The 24,780-nt window shown below is 40.4% G+C and overlaps 1 protein-coding gene across 3 annotated transcripts; it reads left to right on the forward strand.

Moving 5' to 3' along the window:
• The first annotated feature begins 616 nt into the window (after positions 1-616).
• On the forward strand, positions 617-21,244 carry SMU1 (SMU1 DNA replication regulator and spliceosomal factor). Of its 3 annotated transcripts, none has more exons than XM_022551575.3 (12): positions 617-738; positions 3,812-4,022; positions 5,601-5,753; positions 6,785-6,895; positions 9,954-10,082; positions 11,794-11,913; positions 13,358-13,474; positions 14,104-14,231; positions 15,026-15,152; positions 17,482-17,649; positions 19,285-19,437; positions 20,732-21,244. In XM_022551575.3, exons 1-12 carry the CDS (start codon positions 713-715, stop codon positions 20,828-20,830), a joined length of 1,542 nt encoding a protein of 513 aa, XP_022407283.1. In that variant the 5' UTR covers positions 617-712; the 3' UTR covers positions 20,831-21,244. The 3 variants fall into 3 exon arrangements, with proteins under 3 accessions (XP_022407283.1, XP_089768640.1, XP_089768641.1); XM_089912514.1 differs by lacking the exon at positions 20,732-21,244 and adding an exon at positions 19,992-20,721; XM_089912515.1 differs by lacking the exon at positions 3,812-4,022 and having other exon boundaries at positions 645-738.
• The last annotated feature ends 3,536 nt before the right edge of the window (positions 21,245-24,780 follow it).

Raw genomic sequence — 24,780 nt, forward strand, 5'->3', positions numbered from 1 at the left:
ATAATTTAGCTCGTTCCAAGAATTGAGTATGCAAATCCTGAGTCCCCAACTTTTCATAATTAGATTAATTAAACTGTGTTTTGGCTTCAAAATCTTTCATTTATTTATTTAACACTCAAGGAATTTTCCTGTAAATGTTGCCTAGTGGCCCACTGGTTTCCAATGTATTAATCAACCCTACCTTTAAATCTAGTCAACTAATTAAAAATTTAAAAAGCAAAATTTAGGGCTTCCCTGGTGGCGCAGTGGTTGAGAGTCCGCCTGCCGATGCAGGGGACACAGGTTCGTGCCGCGGTCCGGGAAGATCGCACATGCCGCGGAGCGGCTGGGCCCGTGAGCCATGGCCGTTGGGCCTGCGCGTCCGGAGCCTGTGCTCCGCAACGGAAAGGCCTCAACAGTGAGAAGCCCGCGCACCGCAGAAAAAACAAACAAAAAAACTAGTCCTTTAAAGGCAACTCTTCCTCTAGGGAGGAGAACGGAAAATTGTCTGCCGCAGGCGCCCAGGTTCCCACTTTTGACAGTCCCTCGAAGCTCCGCCTCTCAAAACCCCGCTCCTCACGCACTCCACGCCCCTCTTCCGTACAGACCGCCTCCAGAGCGGGCGTCGGACGTCGAGCGGAAGTGACGTACGGGGGCCGCCGGAGGTGTCGCTGGTGCGTTCCGCTACTGGGTCTGAGAGTGGCGTGGCCCCTGCGCCAGGGAAGATAGCGCTATGTCGATCGAAATCGAGTCCTCCGAGTGAGTCCCGTGGTGGTGGATGTTCGCGAGGTTGCGGGGGCCGGGAGGCGAAGGGTGGGGTCGTAGGAGCTGCTCGGGGGAGGCGTTCGAGAGTCTGGGGAGTGGAGGGGCATTTCCTTTCCCTCAAAGAAGCTTCTTGGATCTGGCTACCTCGGAGGCGGGCCCACAAGAAAGTAGCGGACGGGAAGCCCAAAGCCCGGTGGGAGGCGGCGCGGGGTTGGGGGTAAGACATGCCTGGAAGACCTGAGTTCTAGCCCTCGCCGACTCCTGGTCTCTGTGACTGAGCAAATTAGCCATCCAATCTGGACTCCGGTCTAATCTGCACAGGGGGGCCGCACTCGCGGCCTTCTTTCTCTTCCCGCCCCCAGTGAGCAGTGTTGTTTGTTTCCTCCCCTGTGCTTACAGGGCCCTCTGCTTTTTTCTGCCCAGCACTTAATCCAGTATTGTCACCGTTTGCCCTCCCTACTAGCCTGTGTAGGCGTTTAGGGGCTCCTTTTCATTACAGTCCCAGTTCCTAGCACATTGTCGAGGCTCAATGATTGTCTTTGGAATGAATGATTGTCTTTGGAATGAATGAGCGACTAGCTATTTTATGAAGTTACATGTGGCGCTGAATTTTGGTTAGTCTGTGAGCTCTGTGTAGCCCAAAGGAGGGACAGAATGTGGAAATTGGGCCAGGAGAATGATAGACTTGGGGGAGAGGGGGGCTAATGAGTGACTGAGGGTCTTTAGTGAACTTTTCCAGGATTCCATCCTCTACCTTGCTCTTGCCAACACTTAATAATTAAATCAGCAGACGTATCATTTGTGTCCTGAGTGTAAGGGAGAGAGGACTTGTCCTCAAGGTCTGCCATAGGAAGAAGGGAGGTTTATTCATTCAACAAATATTGAAGTCTGCTGTGTACTTGTTTTAGACCCTGAGAATATAGTAGTGAACGAAGCAAACAAAAATCCGTGCCCTTATAGAAAGTACATTGTTATTGAGGAAGGCAAACAGCAGGCAAAAGCAGTAAGTAAAATAGGCTTAGCAAATGGTGGTAAGTGTTTTGGAGAATAAGTAAAGCAAAGAAGGGTGATGGAGAGTGCTGGCGATGAAGACACCTAAGTCAGGGCAGGAGTTGGAAAGGATTCCATGCTTTGAGCCTGAATCAAAGTGGGAGCTAACCATTCTCCCAGCTGCATGTTTTCATTATCAATAATTGCTGCTTTTTACTAAGTATTTTCCATGCTAGTCACACTATAAGCAGTGTAGTCAACTCTTTGACCAACCCCTACAGAGTAGTTATTTTTCTTAACAGATGAGGAAACAGGCAAAGAGATGTTAACTGACTTGTCCATAGTCACAGTAAGTGACAGAACTCTGACTCAAATCCCAGCCTATCTCCAAAGCTTTTAGCTCTTTATGTATTACACTGTGTTTGAAGGACGTGAATTTGATTTTGGCTATGTCAAATATGAGTTCTTTTCAAGCGTGGTGTTTCATTTGGGGAATGTAAATGGAAGCGTGCTATGGAAGACAGTGTGATACTGGAACAGCAGGTATCTCTTAAAGGGGCCATGAGAGAAAAGACTACTGTAAGTAGCAGTAATCAGTTCCCTTCTGCAGGAAGGGAACCCTTTTTAAGAAGAGGGTGTTTGCTTTCCTGTCCAGGGTGTATGTTCACCTGCCACGCTGCCAGTTTCAATCTTCATTTTTCCACTTATCTCTGTTACCTGGTCATATTCTCATCTGTAAAATGGATGTAAGAGTAATGCCTTCCTCATAGGGTTGTTTTGAGGAGTAAATGAATCCAAAATGCTTAGAACAGTACCTGATATATAGTGAACACATAGAAAACATTGGTTATTATTTTTTGATTATTACTTCTCTCCTGGGAAAGAGAATTGACTAAATTCCAGTCTGAAATCCCTTCCAACCAGGACAGTGTGACCCCTGATACTAGTGCTGTCCAGTAGAAATATCTTGTGTGCCACATATTTACTTTTAAGGCAAGAGAAGAACAGTGTAGTATAGCCTGTAAAGTGAACTTTTACTGCCTATGTGAACAACATTCTTCACTAGACTCCTTAACACTAAGCCGAAGATCAAGAAGCTTTAATTATATCGGGCTTCCCTGGTGGCGCAGTGGTTGAGAGTCCGCCTGCCGGTGCAGGGGACACGGGTTCGTGCCCCGGTCCGGGAAGATCCCACATGCCGCGGAGCGGCTGGGCCCCTGAGCCATGGCCGCTGAGCCTGCGCGTCCGGAGCCTGTGCTCTGCAACGGGAGAGGCCACAACAGTGAGAGGCCCGCGTACCTCAGAAAAAACAAAACAACAACAACAACAACAACAACAAAAAGAAGCTTTAATTATATATATTTAACTCGAAATGACGTGTCACATGCTGAAAACCGTTGCTTGTTCTCTGAGTATTTGGAGATTGTCTGGGTCCTCTTTTCCTTGGGAAACTGAATCCACATGTTTTTATTTCACTTGTCCTGAACATTTGGTAATAAAGGCAGTGGGTAGGTGTTATTTTTGCAAGTGAGGACACATAGCTTTGTTTTGCTTTTACATACAGTATAGCTCTACTTATTTGTGTTCAACAAATCCCTTTTAAGAAGGTCTCAATTCATATTTTTTGTTGTCATTTGAAAAATGGACCAAATCATCCAATCATTTATTTTGTGTCAGTGACTAGACTTGGTTTAAAGTATTTTACTATAGTGTGCAACAGTGTAATCATATGAATTAATAAGAAACTTGGCATAATAAAAAGATCTCTGACCTTGGAAGTAAGAGAGTCTTCTTGGTACTAACTTGCTTTCTAGCTGACTGTGAGACATTGGGCAAATTATTTCCCTTCACTGAACCCCAGTTCTCCTATTTCTGAGTTGGAAGTAGGACTGGATGATATCTTGTAACTTAGGTTCTGTGATTTTTTTGGAAAGTTTTACTCACACGATAAAGAAACGGAAAGTAGGTAGTGAAAGGAGGATGGTTGTGTAGAAAAATAAACTGGGGTGGGATTTATTTTGTGACCTCTTTGGTGAGTGAGGATCCATGAGCTGAATGACTTGCTTTCTTCTTTCAGTGTGATCCGTCTTATCATGCAGTACCTAAAGGAGAACAGTTTACATCGGGCATTAGCCACCTTGCAGGAAGAGACTACTGTGTCTCTGAATACTGTGGACAGCATTGAGAGTTTTGTGGCTGACATTAATAGCGGCCATTGGGACACTGTTTTACAGGCTATACAGTCTCTGAAATTGCCAGACAAAACCCTCATTGACCTCTATGAACAGGTAAGAGTGGGGGTGATGCTGATCCCTGTATGTTGGTTTATTGTGGGCCCCCTGACTGGAAAGCATCCGTGAACATTTCTTCAAGCATTATGGGGCTTTAACAGCCCTAAAATTTACACTGTCAAAGCTTGAGTGCCACTCTTTTTTTTTTTTTTTTTTTTTTTTGCGGTACACGGGCCTCTCACTGTTGTGGCCTCTCCCGTTGCGGAGCACAGGCTCCGGATGCACAGGCTCAGCAGCCATGGCTCATGGGCCCAGCCGCTCCACGGCATGTGGGATCTTCCCGGACTGGGGCACGAACCCGTGTCCCCTGCATCAGCAGGCGGACTCTCAACCACTGCGCCACCAGGGAAGCCCAACTACTCTGTATTTTTATCTCTCTTCTTGGAAAAGCCAAGATTTTCCCAAATTGAAATTCTTTCTTAAGTGACCATTGAATGATCTATTCTAACACCAACTGTTCTGACACCAAATAGTGTGCTGCAATTTAGTTCTGACATTAACCACCCAGAGTTAGTGTAGACCCCACTAGTTAAGGGCTCGGTCCTCTACAAGACTGTCTTTACTTCACACACCAGCCACACTTTGGGGTTTTGGGCCATCTATACTTCTGACCAACTGGCTACAAATTTGAGGGTCCCCACGACCCCCTCAGAGTTGATAATTCACTAGAATGACACAGACCTCAGGAAAGTGACATACTGATGATTGCAGTTTTATTATCAAGGGGAAAGATCAGTACCAGCTGAATGAAGAGACATATAGGGTGAAGTTTGGGAGGGTACTGAACCAGAATTTCCAGTGCCTTCCCCCCATGGAGTTAGGGTTTGTCTCTTACCTGGCACATTAAAGTATTCACCAACCAGGAAGCTCCATTGAGATTTTTCATTCAAATTCTAGTTCCTTGACCCTCTGCAGGGTTGGGCTGGCTCAGAGCATCAACCCTCTAATCATATGGTTGGTCCTTTTGATAGCCAGCCCTTGTCCTGAGCCATCTCCTTAGCACTAACTCAGGTGTGATGCAGAGGGCTTATGAATAACAAAGATATTTCTATCACTGGGGAAATGCCAAGGTTTTTAGAAGATGTGTGTCAGGAAACCAGGACATAGATCGTAAAATTACTTATTATATAACAGAACAGAGTGGATTTTCTGGAAATAAGAATGTCGTGTGGTTTGAAGTAAAAATAGGGAAATGGGTTTGTTTCTTTACAGTCCACGTGAGTTTAGTTAATTCCCTAAAGAAAATTTTGGTAATTGGAGAAAGGTTTCTCTGGAGCCTATAGAGATATTTCCATCTTTAGTTTTCTCTAGCATCTACATTCTGAGTAAGAGACCTAAGAGGAGAGGAGATTGGTAGAGGAGAGGAGATTGGTAGATAAAAATGAAGGACTGAAGTTATTACTTTATAATTACTGTAGTTGTCTGCCTGAAATTGCTTGTGAAAAGGAGAAGGGGCATTTCCTGATTTGTGATTTGGAGATCATTTTGATAGGCCATTTCTATGTCAGAAATAGTACTGAAAAAGAAAAATTAATAAGCGAATGCATTGACAGCCATTTTCTTTCAATTATACAGGTTGTTTTGGAATTAATAGAGCTCCGTGAATTGGGTGCTGCCAGATCTCTTCTGAGACAGACTGATCCCATGATTATGTTAAAACAAACACAGCCAGAACGGTATATTCATCTGGAAAACCTCTTGGCCAGGTCTTATTTCGATCCTCGAGAGGTATGACTGTGGTAATGAAAAGAAACTGTTGTTAACTTTGAGCAATAATGTGATCTTTTAAAAACATTTTATTGGATACTTTTCGTATTTTTGATTTAATTTTTGAAAATGATACTTTTTTGTTTATTTACATTGGTTGAAATTTGCATATGTTAAAGAGAATAATCTAGTTTAGTATTTGAGGACCTTCCCTCCCCCCCACACCTCATCATATAGGATTGTGTGTTGATTAGTAAAAAAGTAGACAGTTTATTCTGGTATCATTTCCACATTAGCCCACGTACTTAACTGGCCCAGAAGTGCTGCTCTACTGCTGGTATGTTCACTGTGCATTTGTGTCCCTTTGGAAGTGCAGAGTCTTAACCACTGGACAACCAGGGAAGTCCTGGTTCTTTTAGTTCTTAAAAGCTTGTGTTTTTGCTTCTCAGCTGATTATGCTTACTGGAGCATGATGATTGTTATTCTTTTATTCCAGAACCATATATATATAGTTTCATTCTTTTTCACCCAGCCTTTTACTAGAAGCTTGTCTAAATAGGAGGAAGAAGAATTTAATAGGCACTGGATAATGGGAAGTTGTTAGAGTAAACTCACAGAAACCGTGAGGATAAAGGAAGGAGTTTGGATTGCCAGGACAGGATTTAAGTTAGAGGTGGTGAAGAACTTCTCGGCTGGGAGTCATTTGACTGAACAAAATTATTAAAGAATATAAAAGAATCCTTGGCTCTGCAGATTTTTCAAAAATTGGAAAAACAACTCTGGCTTTGACATAGTTTACTTAGGCTCTTTTCAGAAATAATAGTGTGGATTGGCTGACCTCAGTTCTATCTCAGCTCATACTTTTGAAATGCAAGTGGGTAGAATTGAGAAGTTGTTTTTAAAAACTAAATGGTTTGATCAATCTTCTGTTTAACTTTTTATGTTTTCCTTTTTGACTGTTTCTGCTTGATTACTGTTACTTTTTAAAAAATAAGCACATTTATGTCTTTTGCCATTTCTTGGAAATGATGCTACTGCCGCTCCTTTTTCAGGCATACCCCGATGGAAGTAGCAAAGAGAAGAGAAGAGCAGCGATTGCCCAGGCCTTAGCTGGGGAAGTCAGCGTGGTGCCTCCGTCTCGTCTCATGGCATTGCTGGGTCAGGTAATTACAGCCTGTGGAAGTGAAATGACTCTGAACTCCTGGTAGTGTTTCCTGTACCATATAAAGTCTATGTATGAGCTAAAGAAATCAGACATCCTAAGAACTGGGAAATACCTGTAGAGCTGCTTGTACCAACAGCTGTGCCATGCCACATTCACCTTTCCTGGGAGTGGCAGTATAGATTAGTGGTTAAGGGCATACGCTCTAGAGACAGAATTAGAGTAACAATAGAATTTATCATCCAATCTTGAGGGAATTGTTGATCATCGTGCCAGAACACTGTCTGAAACAAATTGGAACAAATGTTTACCATAGTTAGAATCTGAGCTCTCTCACTTACCAGCTATGCGGTCTTGGGCATATTACCTAACTTTTTTGATCCCAGTTACTCATCTTGGTGTTGTAGTAAGGATTAAATGAGATAAAATGTACTTAAAACAATTGTATTTTGCCTGGCACCTTGTAAACACACAGTAACTGGTAGCTGCTGGTGGTGTTTCTTTTTTCTTTTTCTTTTCTTTTCTTTTTTTTTTTTTCAGTAGTAGTATTACTAGCATTGTCGTTACAATTTTAATGCGACCTAGAGTACAGACTCCTTTCTGACCTCATCTTCCCCATGCTCTTGGTTGCTCTCAACCATGATAACCACTCGTCTTCATGAAACTCCTCTCTTAGTTTTTCTAACCCTTTTCTTCTTGGCTTCCCTTTTCATCTCTCAAGTTGTTCCTTTCTTGGTTGTTAAAGGAAGGAGATAGGGGTGATGTAGAGAGGGGTTTTCGTTTTTGTTTTTTCCTTTTAAAGTTGGGAGTGATTTGAAGCTACTGTAGACTAAGGGTAAAGAGCCTATAGAGAGTACCTGTTGATTGGAGACAGGTCAAGTTCTCCAGTCATTAAAGTAAAATATGAAAAATAAGCAACATACGAATTTTGGAAAGAAATAAACAAAATTAATAGTATTTATAAACATTAAATATTTCAACTATAATCATAGAATTAATTTAAAAGTTTGGTAAAGTTGTGAGATATAAAATATACAAAAGTTGATTACATTTCTACATATCAGCACTGGCCAGTTCGAATAATCAGTGAAAAAAAGAGCTTTTGTTTATAGCAACAGCATACAATATAAGAATTCTAGCATTAAATTTTGTGGGTAATACATGATTTATTTCCACTTTTTAAAAAAGCAAAAGCCTTTCAAAGCTTTCAAGAGAAATGAAAGAAGATTTGAGTAGATGGTGAAACATTGATTTTCCTGGATAAGACTGGTGTTGATGCCAGTTCTTCTTAGATTTAAGGCAGTTTATAATAAAGATCACAATAGGATTAGAACTGTTTCACAGAAGAATTCTAGCGTTCACTTGAAAAAATAAACTTGGAAGTATATTCATCAAAGAAATTTTGGAAAGGAAGAATGTTGAGAGCACACTAGCCCTAGAAGTAGTGAAGCTTTTAACAGGTTTATAGTTTGAATCATTTTGGTACTTGGCATCCAGTGCAAAAGCAGTGCAAGAAATTGATCCTGTTATTTATAAGAATTCAATAGATGTTAGTGGGAATGTCACAGAACCTAGGAACAGGGAGGAATTATTAAGTGTATGGTGTTGGGGCACCTACTTTAGAATGGGGGAGAAATGTCAGATTAGAGCCTTCTCTCATATTTTATAAGCATAATTTCAGATAGAGTGAAAGTTATGTATTTTAAGAATATAGAAAAACTTAGGTGGTGATATAATGTATCAAACCTCTTGATAGAGAAGGATTTCCTGTGAGTAGGGAGTAAACACCAAGGTAAAGGTCAACAAATTTCATTACTTGAGAGTTTAACTTAAGATAAAAAGAACGCTTTAAAACTATAATAAAAAAAATGGGTAGATTGGGAAAAAATTCTTTTTGGTGAACATAAACAACAAATACAATGTCTTGATCACATTAAAAGCTCACAAATTGATAAGAAAAATAGTAAGAACACAATAGATGAGTGAGCGAAGAACATGAATAAACAGCTAACAGAAGAAATATATGTAGTTAATAAACATGCAGAAAAGCTCAAACTCTAATCAGAGAATTGACTAAAGTAGGGCGTAACTTTCCACTCATTAGAGTTTTTAAATGACATCCAAAATTATTGTTTTCTTGATATAGTAAAGGGAAAAAGGAATCAACATTGATCATGTCCCTGTGTTATATAGACTTTACATATATTATTTTATTTTATCCTTTCATCAGCTCTAGGAATTAGGCTTTTCCCCTGAATTTAGTTGGTGAAATTGGGAGTCAGAATAGCATAGTTGACAAACTAGGACCATTTGTCTTCAAAGTCCATGGTTTTTCCACTCCCCATAATGCAGTCGTGAATGCTATTGAAGTTGTGTCTTTTGGGGAAAACACTTTGGCAGTGTATATAAAGAGCCTTAACCATTTGTGTTCTTTTCTTGATTCAGTAAGTCCTCTTCTAGGAACCTATTGCAAGTGGGGAATATGCTCATAATAGAAAAAGCCTTATGTCCAAAGGTGTTCACTGCAGCATTATTTAGATGAGTGCAAAAATTAGAAGCAGTATAAATGTCCATTAATATATTAAATAAACTGTGAAACATCCACTACATAGGATATATTGTACAGCCATTGAAATGTTGGTCATGTCATAGCATGATCTAATGATAGGTGAAAACAATATAAAATTTTACATATGGTATAATTACAGCTATATAAATTAAACATATATGTCAGGGGAAAAATACTACAAGGTAACATATGAAATGCTAACAGTAGCTGTGTTTGGATGTTGGAACTATGGGAGATTTCTGTTTTTCAAATTTTATTTATAATAAGAGACACCTATAAGAAAATAGGTGTAAAAACATGGCCCTGTTGTCTCTCAGAGTCCTCTTCTACCCTGAGATCAGCCTGTGTTCCTAGGACACAGAATAGCTGAGCTTATGTTGTGTTTGGATGGCCAAAGATGGTTGGGTCTGGATGGCTCACAGTTTCAGGCTTTGTCTGAACAATCAGGACCAGATCTTAAAAGCACCCAAGTGGATTTCTTTTCTCATAGGCACTGAAGTGGCAGCAGCACCAGGGATTGCTTCCTCCTGGTATGACCATAGATTTGTTCCGAGGCAAAGCAGCTGTCAAAGATGTGGAAGAAGAAAAGTTTCCTACGCAGCTGAGCAGGCATATTAAGGTAGGATCCTTGGACACTCAGCCAGTCGGTAATCATTTGTTGGGGACTCAATGTATGCTTGCTTAGCCAGGCCCTGTGCCAGGAGCTTGGGTTGGGGAGCAGAACTCATTCTCCAGCTCTGACAACATTCATGGTTGCTGCCGGTGATCACTGAGGTGTCCCTGCAGCCAGGCAGTGGCACACCTCAACTGTATTACCGAGTGGACATACATTGGACATCTGGCCCATCATCTGCCCTTGGACTTCCTCCAAGGAATCCTGCATTTGGAAGACTGCTTAGCTCTTTGGTTAAGCCTGGGACTAACAACCATGAAATTTCTATATATTTGTCCTGTTCAACATTTGTGTTTTTGCTTGCTACATGTTAGGCAAAGTACCAGGCATGGATTGTAAAGTGGGCTTGAGTGGTGTTTGAGGAAAATAATTTTATCACCTTGATGGCTGGTTCTTGGTGTTTTTTGTTTTGTTTTTTGACTTTTCTAAGAAAAAGCATAATGAAATAATTGTTGCAGTCCTCAGAATTACAACCATATTTGCTACTTTAGCATCTCCTTTTTTTTTGCGGTATGCAGGCCTCTCACTGTTGTGGCCTCTCCCGTTGCGGAGCACAGGCTCCAGACGCACAGGCTCAGTGGCCATGTCTCACGGGCCCAGCCGCTCCGCGGCATGTGAGATCTTCCTGGACCGGGGCACGAACCTGCGTCCCCTGCATCGGCAGGCAGACTCTCAACCACTGCGCCACCAGGGAAGCCCTAGCATCTCCTTTTTATTAGTTTCTTTCTGGGTTTGTGCTCTGATTGAATTTATAGATTTAAAAGTAATTCATATTCCTCAAATCTTTGACTTTGGCTTAGTGTTTTGAATTTGTCTTTTCTGGATTATATGTTTTGATTTGCATGTAAAGGTATTTTGGGGCAGCACTTTTATTTACCCTGGTTAAAACCTTGTGACAAATAGAAATCCATTATAATTATGCTGCTGGACTAAGATTTTCTGTTATAAACACTTCCTTTTTTGGCATTTAAAATGAAACTCATAATAGAGCTTTTCTCTGTTCCCATCTGTCTAACGTTCTGTAGTTTTTATCTGTTAATGGAAGCATCTTTGCTGGTAAATGCTCAGGATACATTTCCCAGGCAAACAATCTGTCAGCTTTAATCAGTTCTCCTAGAGTTAGTCAGCCACACATTATCACTTGATTAAATGAAGGTCATGAAAAGAAGCAGTGATAGAAAATTCGTTTAAAAAATAGTGGAGGAAAATAGCCATTTATTTTGAAAAAAGAATTTTTTCCCCCAGATGAAAAAAAAATAGGAACATATGCCATATTTAGTTGAGTGTGAAAGTCATGCCAACAGTGGCTGATTCTGGTAAAACTTTATTGCTTGAGTTAACAGGATTATTTGTTCTAAGTCCCTTGCTAAAATAGTTTTTTTGCTTTTCTTTGGAAATACCAGCTTCATTTAAAAAAAAGAAACAACAAAAACAAGAACAAAAACTAGTTTCAGTGGAGAGCCTAGACGCTAAACTGTTTGGAGAAAATATATCTAGCATCTCTTGGTGTCTGGGTATAGAAACACCCCTCCCAAACTCCATGATACAGGCTAGCTATGGCTTTATGCTAGGACAGAGCTCTCAAAAGTTTAAAATGGGAATTGTTTTAAGGCCACTACATAAAAGTGCATCTGTTTCATTGTTTCATTTGAAACAGTTTGGTCAGAAATCACATGTGGAGTGTGCTCGATTTTCTCCAGATGGTCAGTATCTGGTTACTGGGTCTGTTGATGGATTCATTGAAGTATGGAATTTTACGACTGGAAAAATCAGGAAGGTAAAGTATTTTAAATACATTAATTTTTCTAGTGGGAGAATTATCTGTTACTGTTTTTAAATTATCTGTTAATTTTGCAATTTAAATTTACTTTTTGAATGGGTAATATGTACATCTGATAAAACATTTTATAAGATAGAACTGTTATTCAGTAAAGAGTCTTGTTCCCCACCTTGTCCCTCAGCCAGTCAGTTCCCTTCCTTCCTTGGTCCACTCAGGGTTACCAGTTTCTTATGTAACTTTTCTGGAATATTCTATGTGTATATGTAAGCAGTTGCTTATTGTTTCCACTCTAACCTTATTGTAGGACTAATTGTGTTTCATTCTGAATGAAGTGGAATATCTTTTTATGTGTGAAAAGCCACCAGTATTTCCTATTCTGTGAAGTCTTTTCATATCCTTTGCCCATTTCTCTTTTGGATTGCTTCTGATTCAATATTTGTGTATATTGCAAAATGATCACCACAGTAAGTCTAGTTAACATCCATCATCACACATAGTTAGAAGCTTTTTTTTTTTATTGTGATGAGAACTTTTAAGATCTACTCTTTTAGCAACTTTCAAATATACATACAGTATTACTAACTGTAGTCACCATGCTGTACATTACATCCCCATGGCACTTATTTTACAACTGGAAGTTTGTACCTTTGGACTTCCTTCATTATGTTTCTTTTTATGTTTAATTTTTGATCCATCTGGCATTTGTTTAGGGTGCTAAAATTGGTGTAGATCGAACTTAACTTTTTCCCAAATAGCTACTTGTTGACTAACCCCTGATTTAAAATGTAATCTTGATCACAGAGTACTAAGTTCCACTCCATGCTTAGTGGATTTATAAGTGACTTTCACCTTCTACATTGTATATTTCTTTATAATTTATCTTTTTTTTTAACCATGAAGCAGTCTCTTTCTATACTTTAGAAAAAATATATTTCAGCAGAAACTAACCCACCATTGTAAAGCAATTATACTCCAATAAAGATGTAAAAAAAAAAAAATATATATATATTTCAATATGAACAGTAATGGATGATAAAAGAAAAATAACAAATAAATAGATTAATCAATACATGGTTTTAGGAAAGGTAGCTGACAGTATGGACAAAACATTAATTTCTCATGTCATACCCTAAAAACAAATAAATTCAGATTTATTAAAGATGTACAATATGTACTGTAGGGAAATTTTGCTTAGAAAGGATCATAAGCAAAAGATGTAGGCTAATATGTTTGCATTTTTTATAATAGTTACTTGAATTGTGTAAAAATGTTCTTCCCAGTATTACCAGTTGTTCATCAGAATAGTGTGCATGACACTATTTGCTTTGCAGATTTAGAGTTGGCATAGTCCAATTATCCTGCTTTTAGTGAGTTTGCAGAGACCTGGGGTAACTGGTGTTTTTGTGTTATTTTGATAACTGCTTATCATTGTTTCCTTTAGGATCTTAAGTACCAGGCCCAGGATAACTTTATGATGATGGATGATGCTGTCCTCTGCATGTGCTTCAGCAGAGATACAGAAATGTTAGCAACTGGTGCCCAAGATGGAAAAATCAAGGTATGAATTAGTGGCATGAACTCTTGTATGTAGACATTTTGAGAGTTCTGTAATGAGTTAGTGTCCTACATAGGTTTTTTGCTTAATAACAGCTACTCTTTATGGAGCATCAGCTTTATGCCAGTGACTTTAGTTTTCTTGTTTAATCCTAATAATAACTCTGCCTAGGGAGGTCCAATAATTTAAGGTCACACAGTTGGTAAGTGACAGATCTGGGACTTCAGTCCAGATCTGCTTGTGCCCTTTCTGCTGTGCCACTGTGGCTCACCTTATGGTGTGTTGTGCTTAGGGGATGGGGTGGTCTGCAGGTGATTAGCAGTTGATTAGCTGTGGCTTGTATTTAATTGCTGTTAAAATCCCTTGGGCTGGATAAAATACAGAAATGGTCTCTGCTAAGTGAACTTAGAGTCTGAATTTTTGTTTTAATAATTTAAAAGGAAAGAGGCTTAAGTTTCAAAGGATTCAAGTTATCATTGTACTGTGTGAACCAGACATATCATATTCAGCTATTAGCATGCATTTTTAACGCTGTTTTTAGCATATTAGTGAGCACTGCATCTTGCTTGGCTCTGCAGAGTACAGTGGGACAGTATTTACAGGTTTTCACTATTCTTTTTTTTTTAATAAAGGTATGGAAGATTCAGAGTGGACAGTGTTTAAGGAGATTTGAAAGAGCACACAGTAAAGGTGTCACCTGTCTAAGCTTTTCTAAGGATAGCAGTCAGATCCTTAGTGCCTCATTTGACCAGACAATTAGGTAAGTAAGAATCCCCAGGGGCTTCCCTGGTGGCTCAGTGGTTGAGAGTCCACCTGCCGATGCAGGGGACACGGGTTCATGCCCTAGTCCGGGAAGATCCCATATGCCACAGAGCGGCTGGGCCCGTGAGCCATGGCCTCTGAGCCTGCGTGTCCGGAGCCTGTGCTTGAGGCCACAACAGTGAGAGGCCCGCGTACTGCAAAAAAAAAAAAAAAAAAAAAAAAAGAATCCCCAAACTGCCCTCACTTGGGTTTAATATGGTGAAGCCTTACAGGGAGGTACTAGTGATTCCTTATGTTTTCACCAGGATGCTCTTATATGGAGAGTGAGGGTATGTGAGACCTTATTTCCCCAAAGTACAGCTGACACAGTGCTATTGTGTTGTCCATTTGGGTCTTTACCTAGAAGAGAGATTAGAAAGGGATTATAGCAGTACTTCATATTTCTCAAAGTGTGGTCTATGGACCCACCTGCCTCAGAGTCACCTTAGAGGACATGTGACAAATACAGATTCCTGGGACCCGGCAGAGACCTAGAAGTTTGTTGCTGAACAGAAGCTTGTGGTATTATTGGCATATTTTCTTCCAGTCTCTGTGCAAAGCTTTTGTTGTGGTTTTGTTTGATTGTTTGACATAATGAAAATAATACTGCATACATAATTGCATAGCCCTCATTCTTCATTTAATATTTTAACGTGAGCTTCTATAATTCATCTAAAATGCTTTCAACAGTTGGTCCCAACCATAATATATAGAATATTAATTGTTCTTTTCATTTGCTTTTATTTGTGATAGAATTCATGGTTTAAAATCTGGAAAAACCCTGAAGGAATTTCGTGGCCATTCCTCCTTCGTTAATGAAGCAACATTTACACAGGATGGGCATTATATTATTAGTGCATCCTCTGATGGCACTGTGAAGGTTAAGTATTTGCTACCGGTTTGTTTTGGGGTGTCTGTTCCACTTTTGCCCTTTGAGGAGTTTTCAGTGGTGATAATGGTGATAATTGTGGTGGTTAAACCTCTTTACTAAGTATTTTAGCCATAATTGAGGTGAGTCTGTGACAGTAGTAGTATTCTGTGGTAATTCGTATTGGCCTAGGGACCTCAAATCTCAAACCTACAGACGCTATCATGTGTAGGAAAAGAGGAAAGGTGTGGAGTTCTAAACTTAAGTCCACCCCCATTTACAGTGGTGAAATTCTATCTTGCCATAGGTACGGTCCACCGCAACAAGTTCACGAAGAGCTCAGTGGCTAAATAAATAGGTCAGCCTCATCCCACCCCGAGCCTCCACATTGGGGCCTTTCTAATAGCATTTAAAGAGGAGCAGGAGGGGCGTAGAGTAGAACCAAGTCCTCTCAGATACTTATTTATTGCCTTCAGCTCTCATCTGAAAGTAGTGGCTCTTCGGTACCTTAAGAGATTTAGTTATTTCAACAGAGGGCCTCATTTCCTAGAAAAGATGGGAAATCCAAATAGAAAATCGCTAGAGATCTTTGAGACACTCCATTTACATTCTAGATCTGCTTTTAAATTGCCTTATGTAAGTGAGTGTTACGTGGCAGAAGACCTAAACATTCTAACACAAATCCCTAACAGTCAGACCACCTTCTGCAGTGGCTTCTTCTGGCTTGGGAATTGAACCAGAAACCTGAAGGTAGGAGATGTACTCTTCCTCAGGATAGGTGGCGAAATACACAGAGCTCTTAGTGCTTTAGTCATGCGGTTTGCCCTCTTTGTGCTATGTATCAATATATGGGCCTCACAACTTGTAAAAATACCATTGGGAGGTGGCTCGTGTAGGTCTCTTTGTTTTGTGGTCTTTTCGTTTAGTTCTGCAATAAGTGGGGTAAAGCATCTCACTGACCTTTTGGACAGAAAACCCTAGAAGTCTTAGAACTCTTGATCCCTGAAATGTTCATTTCTTTTCTAGGCTGCTGGGCTTTGGAGAGGAGATAGGGGTAGATGATACAGTATTTATTAAGAAAATAAATACTGGGACAACTAGTGGGGCAAATATTTCCTCCTCTCTATAGGTATTCATTCAACATCTGTTTTGTGCTGGGTTCCTTTGAAGGCACAGAAGAAACACAACATAGTCCATGCCTTTGAAGTTTTTATACCTCATGAAGTGAGTGCTGTCCAGACGATGCCAGGCAATAGTTGGTCCATCCCTTCTCTAAGCACATTTCAGATTTTAATAACTGTGATGTCTGATTTAACCACTTCAGTTCATAGTAGCTCAGAAGGGCCAGGTGAAAAGCATTAGGGTGGAGAACTATTAGCAGAAGAAATGTTGGACTGGGAGAGGTCACACAAGTGGCCAAGAGTAGCTTCCGCTTCATGGATCCTCATGTGTGTCTGTTAACATTGTGACTTCTGCAGTGGTTCTCAGTACAAGCTGAGAATCACTTGTGGAGCTTTTAAAAAATGCACGGGGACTTCCCTGGTGGTGCAGTGGTTAAGAATCCGCCTGACGATGCAGGAGACATGGGTTCGATCCTTGGTCCGGGAAGATCCCACGTGCTCGCTCTAGAGTCCACGAGCCACAACTACTGAACTCTCACACCACAACTACTGAAGCCCGTGCGCACTAGGGTCCGCCTGCTGCAGCTACTGAAGCCTGCATGCCTAGAGCCCGTGCTCTGCAACAAGAGAAGCCACTGCAGTAAGCCACTGCAATCACACCGGGATGAAGAGCAGCCCCTGCTCACCACAACTAGAGAAAGCCCGCGCACAGCAACGAAGACCCAACGCAGCCACATAATTAATTAATTAAAAACAAAAAAAGATTTTAAAAATTGCACAAACCTACATCCCACTCCAGACCTACCAAGTCTGAATCTCAGGGTCCTGAGCATGTAAATCTAAAAAACCCTCATTTCATTTTGGTGTCCAGAGAGGGGTAGCTTTCTGGTTGTTTATGACAGTAGCAGTGTTGACACATAGCTGATATTAAAGATATGTAGCTTGTCAGCCAAGGAAAATTTTGTAGGGAAAGATCATAAGTTTTAAAAGGGTTTTATTATTTCACTTTCTGATTTTTATTTTGTTTATACCAGTTAATCAGCAAATGGGGAGCTCTTATGTATATGGCAATGCTAGGTATTTGGACTGTAAGAAGCTTTTTTTTCTGAGTCAATTTTTTTCTTTTTTAGTAATATAATTTTCAACTGCAAAACATTAGAAATTGTTAACCTTCCTCCTCCGCCCCCCAAATGTTTATGCCTTATATTTTTGTGTTGTAGATCTGGAACATGAAGACCACAGAATGTTCAAATACCTTTAAATCCTTGGGCAGCACTGCAGGGACAGACATCACTGTCAACAGTGTGATACTGCTTCCTAAAAACCCAGAGCACTTTGTGGTTTGCAACAGATCAAACACAGTGGTCATCATGAACATGCAGGGACAGGTGAGTGCTCAGAAAGTGCCTTTGCTCAAGCCCTGTGGGCTGTTCCCATATCAGCGTGTCTTGGTCCTGGCACTTTCAGTAACCAAATATGGGTTCACCACTTGGAAAACCATATACACTATATTTGTTTTTCAGACACATATTTAATATTTTAAATTCTATGTCTACAAAACATCTTTTTGGCATCTCAGTAGTTAATCTACTTTCCCCAGGATGTTTGTATACTGTTCTCTTTCTTTTGCATCCTTTGGATAAATGAGACCCTGATCTGTCTTTAAGCCTTCTGCAGAACCTCACTGAAGATTTTGATATAACAATCCCTGTGTGAGTGAGGGAGATACAGTGTATGGATTACCAGCTTGGGACATCTGCTAGCTACTATGTGATCTAAGGTGGAACTCGAATAGGAGAAGGGCAACAGTGTCTTTATGATGTGTATTTATAATCAGAACACCTGCTGGTTCCCAAGGAACCTCACTTTTATAGCACCAGGGACATTAGGAGTATCAAGGTTGAGGTCTCAAGCCCTGGGAATGTGTTGTGATGCTACTGAAATGTTGGGCTGGGCACTTGGGGATCCTGCTGAGCATGGAGAAGACGCAGGGGCTGGTGTATGGAACTCTGTCTCCATTGCTTGAGTCCCTGTAAATGATAAATTGGTAGTGACGAACCTATGGTTGAGATGGCTGGTCTGCAGTACCTGTTGGGACACTGCATAATAGCCATAGTTGCCCACTTCCTAGTTTTCTGCTTGGCTTTTTAAAAACTTAAAAGTTCTTGTACACCCTTGACCTGCATCCCCCAATGACAACATCTTACATAAACATTGTACAGTTATCAAAACCAGGAAATTGACATCGGTAAAACACTGTTAGCTCACATACAAACCTTATTTAGATTTTACGTCTTTACGTGCATTCATTTTGAGGTGGGACATGAATAGTTCTGTGAAATTTCATCTCGTGTTGATTTATGTAACCACCACGATTAAGATACAGAACTGTTTCATCACTCCCAAAGAAACTCCCTCGTGCTACACTTTTATAGTTAAACCCTTCCCCCACAGCTCTAGCCCCTGGCAGCCACTAATCTGTTTTCCATTATTACAGTTTTTCATTTTGAGAATAGTAATTAAATGGAATCATACAATATGTAGCCTTTTAACCTTTTGAGATTGGTTTCTCTCCATTGATTTATGGTGATCTTAATGGTATGTAAAATAGAGCAAGCAAGGTCTTGGAGACAGAGTTCCATCATGAATGGAGAGGGCATCTCATTCTGTTAGAAAGAGGAAACTGGGGAGCATGGGTCCACAGAGCATTGAGAACCAGTAGTATGTTGATTTAGGAAATTGTGTATGCTAACGAATTTGCTTCTGGGTAAAATGGCTCAGTAGACTAAAGAGTAGGATTGGTGACTTGGGACAAGTGAATTGTAAATGTCTGTCTGCCACTGACTTAGGATAGCTTATCCTTTGAATATTTCAGGACATGGTGAATGGAACTGGTAACCTAATTATAAATGACAGTAAACCAAAGTACAAAGTAACATAAAGATGTCAGTTTAAACTGCTGCAGTAGAACTGTTGCTAATCCAGGTGTTTTATTTTTACCTTGGGCTGTGTTAATGATCTAGATTGTCAGAAGCTTCAGCTCTGGTAAGAGAGAAGGTGGTGACTTTGTTTGCTGTGCCCTCTCTCCCCGTGGTGAATGGATCTACTGTGTAGGGGAGGACTTTGTGCTCTACTGTTTCAGCACAGTCACTGGCAAACTGGAGAGAACTTTGACAGTAAGTATTACTGACTTACGGCCATCTACAGAAATTGTTAATGCGTATGTCTTTCTGAACTCTGAAGTAAACCTTTTCCAGACTGCTATCTGTGTGAACCTTGGTATAAAAAAATGTAAAAATGTTATCACTAAATAAAAAAAGGCCCATAAGTAATTGTATGGAATTAACTCCTGTATCAGGAAAAGTCATCCTTTATAGTGAGCCCTCAGCTTCAAGTGGATAGGATGGGTGTACATAAAGCAGAGAAGAAGGAAGGGAACACGCCTGTCTAGCCAGCTAGATTGGTTAGACCTTATCCAGGGCGATTGGAGAGTGGCAGATATAGCTAGTCCTCTCCGTGTCCTTTCAAAGACAAATTACTTGTATATTATCCTATCAGATTATGTTTTTTAAGCAGCTTTGTGTTGTAAGAGGGCTCAATCAGTAACAAGGAATAATTAATGCTAGCTGCTGTAACAAACAATCTTTAAATGTCAGTGGTCTAACACAGTGAAAGTTTCTTACTATGTCACAGTGTGATATAAATTGCATCGTCCTCCTCTGTCTTTTAGCTGTGCCATTTGGAATATGTGGCCCCTGAGATCTTAGAAGGAGAAAAGATAGTTGAAGGGGTATACTGGATGTTTTAAAGACCCACATCTGGAAGTGGTTTGTTTATATTACTTTGTTTGTCATTCTTTTTTGATTAGAATTAGTCACATGCCGCCCACAGCCCAAATGCAGAGGGGTGGTTGGGCAGGGAAAATGAAGTCGTCTGCAGTCGAGGAAAAAGAAATGGTCTGGTGAATGTATAAAAAATTATACACATAGCTCTGTTAGAGAATAACCTCATCTCAAACTGTTCTTGAGTGAACTGTTGGCATGTCTGCCTTGTGAAGCCTCCAGTATAGATCCAAGATGTGAACAAAACAAGATGAGGTGGAAGGTGTCCTCTAGTTGAGGAAAATACTAATAAGTTCACTGAGTTGAAGGAATTGTTTGGTCTCAGCCACTGTCTTGGCTTAATATTTATAAAATGGTGATGATGACTAGGACCCACTATAGTGCAGGAGTGGTTTGGCTCAAAGTGTTATGAAGAAAAGTACAGAAAATGTCATCAGCCATGTGATAGCCTCGTTTGAGTTTTTGGTTTGTGTGTTTGGTTAGCACTCTTTGAGGCTGCCTTGGGCTTGATTCCTTTGGTGAGAAGTAGGAGCTTCACTCTTCTTCCCTCCCACTCAGCTCTGGAAGCTTCTTCAGAGTGATTTGTTAGAGACCTGTATACCCTAATCCTGTGCTTTACCTATTCCAGGTTCATGAGAAGGATGTGATTGGTATCGCACATCACCCTCATCAGAACCTGATTGCTACTTACAGTGAAGATGGACTCCTAAAACTCTGGAAACCCTAATTCAACTTTTCTTCTTAAACTAGCTTGAGAGCATGTACTTAAAATGAAGACATATTCATGTGTTGCTTTTTTTTTTTTAGGCCAGCTTTTCTAAGTAAATTGAATTAGGCACAAGAATAATTTTGTGAAAATTCATGTTTAAGTAGCAGTTACTCTTTTTTATATATTTTCAAGGTATTCGCTTATCCGTTTCTAACTGGGGCAGTCACTCAATGTTTTCAATAGTCTTTTACCTGGAGAGTGAAATACTGATATTTCTAGGGAAAAACTGTACTCCTTTGATTATGTGAAATGCTGATTAAAACGGGCCTCCTGCAGTAAAACTTGTAAATAAGGAACTATCCCAAATTCAGTAGCTGTTTACTGTCCCATCTTTTTTTTAAAAGATGTTAATAAACTTTACACCTTTCTGGAGGCTTTGTTTTTAAATGTAAATAAGTGCTCACCTAGTTAACATATTTACTTAGAATCAGATGAAGAGGGTGGGACACTACATTATTATTCCTGAATCTTAAGTACAGCCGGAAGTCAATTCCTGGGTAGGACAGACTGAATGTAAAGTCAGGTGTCACATAGGATCTCTCATTTCACTGCCCTCCCCCAGGCATTCATTTTTCTTAGCTGTGACTTTTCCAGGGAATATCGTCTTCATTTTATGGATAGAACTAGTTGCAGGATACATTATATGAGAATTCAGTTTTGGCATATTTGGAAATGCATGTGGGTGTCTCTTTTCTGTTTCAACCAAAGATGTATATGGAATGCCTATGTTGACGTGTGACGGTACTATGCTAGGTACCATTTCAAGAAAGTGAGCTTGTTTGCTTGTGTGGGCCTTTTATGCCCCCTTTTAATTTTCCCAATTAGTAGGTACAAACAAGTGGGGAAAGTTTTGTATAGTCTTACAAACCTTTGTCCCTTGCCTGATCCTGTATTTGGGATCAGCTAGCTGTTGCCTAGCACATAAAAATGCTTAATATCGGGTGAATAATTCTTAGCAGCACTATGAAATCCATCTTTCCCAGTCATATTCCCAACTGTCTTGCTGCCACAAAACCTGCAGCTTTTTCACAGAATGTCATTTGCTGCCGATTTGAGAGTTGAATAGCGGTGAGTCTATATGAATGTAGTCTGCCATTCCTCCCAGTGAAGAGGCTTTCACTTAAGTAAAAAAAGTTTTAAGGTGCAAAGAGCTTATACTAAAATTCCTTAGAAAAATCTTCAAGAAACTGGAGTTTTGATTTAGCCCATGACCTTGTGAACTGGCAGTTGTGAGATGCACACTTTGTGCCAAGGCTCATGGAGAGCAAGAATCTTTTCAGCACATGTACACTTACTTATTCTAGGAATTTTTAGCAAACAACTCCTCTGCTCCTGCACCTAGTGCTCAGGATGGTTAAAAACACTAGTTTCTGTCACAGGATAGGGGAGAAAAACAAGTTAACAGGATTAAAATAGTGCGATAACAGAAAATCTGGAGTTGTTTTTTTGATGATCCAGACCTAATGGGTTAGGAAAGCCTTTCTGGAGTTGACCATAAAAGGACCAACAGGAGCAGAAGGTAAAGGGCTTTGGTGATCCTAGGAGCACTACAGTGTGCCATAGCTGCAAGGCATGTGCTAGACATATGGTAGGATCTGGGGAGACCAGGCAAAGAGGAGAGGACTGGACTGAGAGCCATGAAGTATATTTTCTTTTTTAATGAAGTAGTGCCTTGGTATAACAAGTAAACAAAAAATGGGGGAAAAAAATGAATTTTCTGCTTTTCCCAGGTCACCCATGTTTATCGGTCCACAACTTCATTTTGCACAAACCTAAAAATTGTGTTGTTTAAAAGTGGAAATGAGCTTCCCTTACTCCGCGCCTAGTTTTTTTTCTTTTAGCCCCCATGGCCATCTCCAGTACAAAAGGCAGGGGGAGCCCCTGGGTAAGAGGCGGAGGTGGGAGAAGGGTTGTCTAGCTCCTGGACACCATGGCAACTGCCCAACACTTCCACTCCAGGAGGAGAGGTGGTGGAGGGTGCGCTGCCCAAACTCTGGGGTGGGGTGCGCCCGGTTGGGTGTGGCTGTGCAGCAGGGGAACGCGACAGGCATCCTGGGCCCTTGCCCCCCTTGGTTCATAAGACAGCTGCTCTGTTGCTGCAGCCCACCTATTTAACTGATACTCCTCTAGCACTTAAAACCCAAAATACATGGCATTAAAGTTAACTCCGTGAGTTGTCCCATCCCCCACTGAGCTGCTGAATGGCTCTGGAAAACACTGAATGACCTGGTATTTCACACCAAAAAAATTTTTTTCTTTTAAGTACAAGTCTCAGGTACAACTCAGTGTGTTCTCCACTAGTTATTTTTTAGCTTGTATTACTACCATTAATAACATTTATCGAGCCCTTCCTTACTATGTAAGCAGTGTTATTTAATTCTCAGAACTGCTTTATGAGCTCTAGCCTATTCTGAGTCCTATCACATGAAATAGATTTCAAGATTCCATACCTTGCTCCTGGAGCGCAACTGACTGAGGTGGGATTCTAAAACTCAATTTCTTGACTCTTTGAAAGTTTTTCCACATTCTGTTAAGACTTACCAAAACCCCACAAAGGCAGACATGAGTAGAAAGAGCACCGAATTACAAGAATCTGGATTCCAGTCTTTGCTGTCATTTCTTTTACGTGGGCCAAGTCACCTGGTAACTTGTTTGTATGGCAGATCTCTCAGGTCCTACCCTAGGCCTACAGAATCCAAGTCCAGTGGGGCTCAGCAAGCATGCTCAGATTTGAGAACCAGTAAGTAGACTAGAGGTCATTTTCATCAACTGTAAGGTAGGTGTTTCAATTCTTGTTCTGTTGGTCTCAGAAGGTTGCTGCGATAACCAAATTAAGTGATAAAGGCGCACAAGACTTCAGAAACCCTTGAAAGAGCATCTTTACTGCTATAACTTGCTACCATTTTTCATTCACTGTGCTTTTAGAGCCTATGCTTCATTTTCCCATAGTACTTCAAAAGAGAGGAAATTACCATAGTGTCTATCTAAGATGGGAAGCAGCCTTGGTCTGAAACAAACTTGCCGTAGTTAAGGGCTGCCATTGTTTGACCCTCCACACCAATTCTAACAATGGCGTTACTGTTCTGGTGATTAATATAACTGTCCCCATGGTGCTGGTGTAGAGCCTTGGCTATATGTAACCATCCTTTTGCTTATGCTACACTCAGTTCAACTACACCAAAATACCCAGAGGGTGAGACTCAAATCATGTTTTAAAGCTTCCGAGGTAACTTCAATTGTAGCCAAGGTTGAGAGGCAGTACTATATGGAGAAAAAATGTGATGCTAATTTCACAAGGGAAGATCTGCCACCGTCTTCCACTAGGACCCTCATGGGACATAATCAGCTTCTATTTTTATTCCCTCCAAGTATGAACAGACAGGGGAGGCATCACAAAGAAAGCATTAGTGCTGGGGCGATGGAACTACACACTTCCACGGATGCACTTGTATTTCTGTGATGCCCTTGGCCATAGTTCTAACAAGAATTTTTTTTTTTAATACAGAATACAAACTTGTCAGTTTCTGCCTCTCCAGGTTGTAACTATGTTCATCTTCTATCTTAAGGATTTTTTTTTTTTTTACTGTGGTGAAACAAAAGTAAAGCTTACTCTCAACCATTTAAATATACAATTCAGTAGCATTAATTATATTAACTCTTGTACAACCATCACTTTCAAAACTTTCATCACCCCAAACAGAAACAATTAAGCACGCACTAACTTACCGTTCCTCTTCCTCCCAGCCCTTGGTAATCTGTGCCTCTATGAATTTGCCTCAATATTTCATATAAATGAAGTCCTTTTCTGTCATACATACATATAACACATTTTGTTTATCCACCTGTTAAGACACATGGCTTGTTTCCTCTTCTGGTATTGTGAATAATGATACCATAAACATTGGCAC

This window comes from Delphinapterus leucas, chromosome 6 (genome assembly GCF_059928025.1).
Source record: "Delphinapterus leucas isolate spDelLeu-1000000601 "Yukka" chromosome 6, BTC_Dleu_Yukka2, whole genome shotgun sequence".
Taxonomy (NCBI): Eukaryota; Metazoa; Chordata; class Mammalia; order Artiodactyla; family Monodontidae; genus Delphinapterus; species Delphinapterus leucas.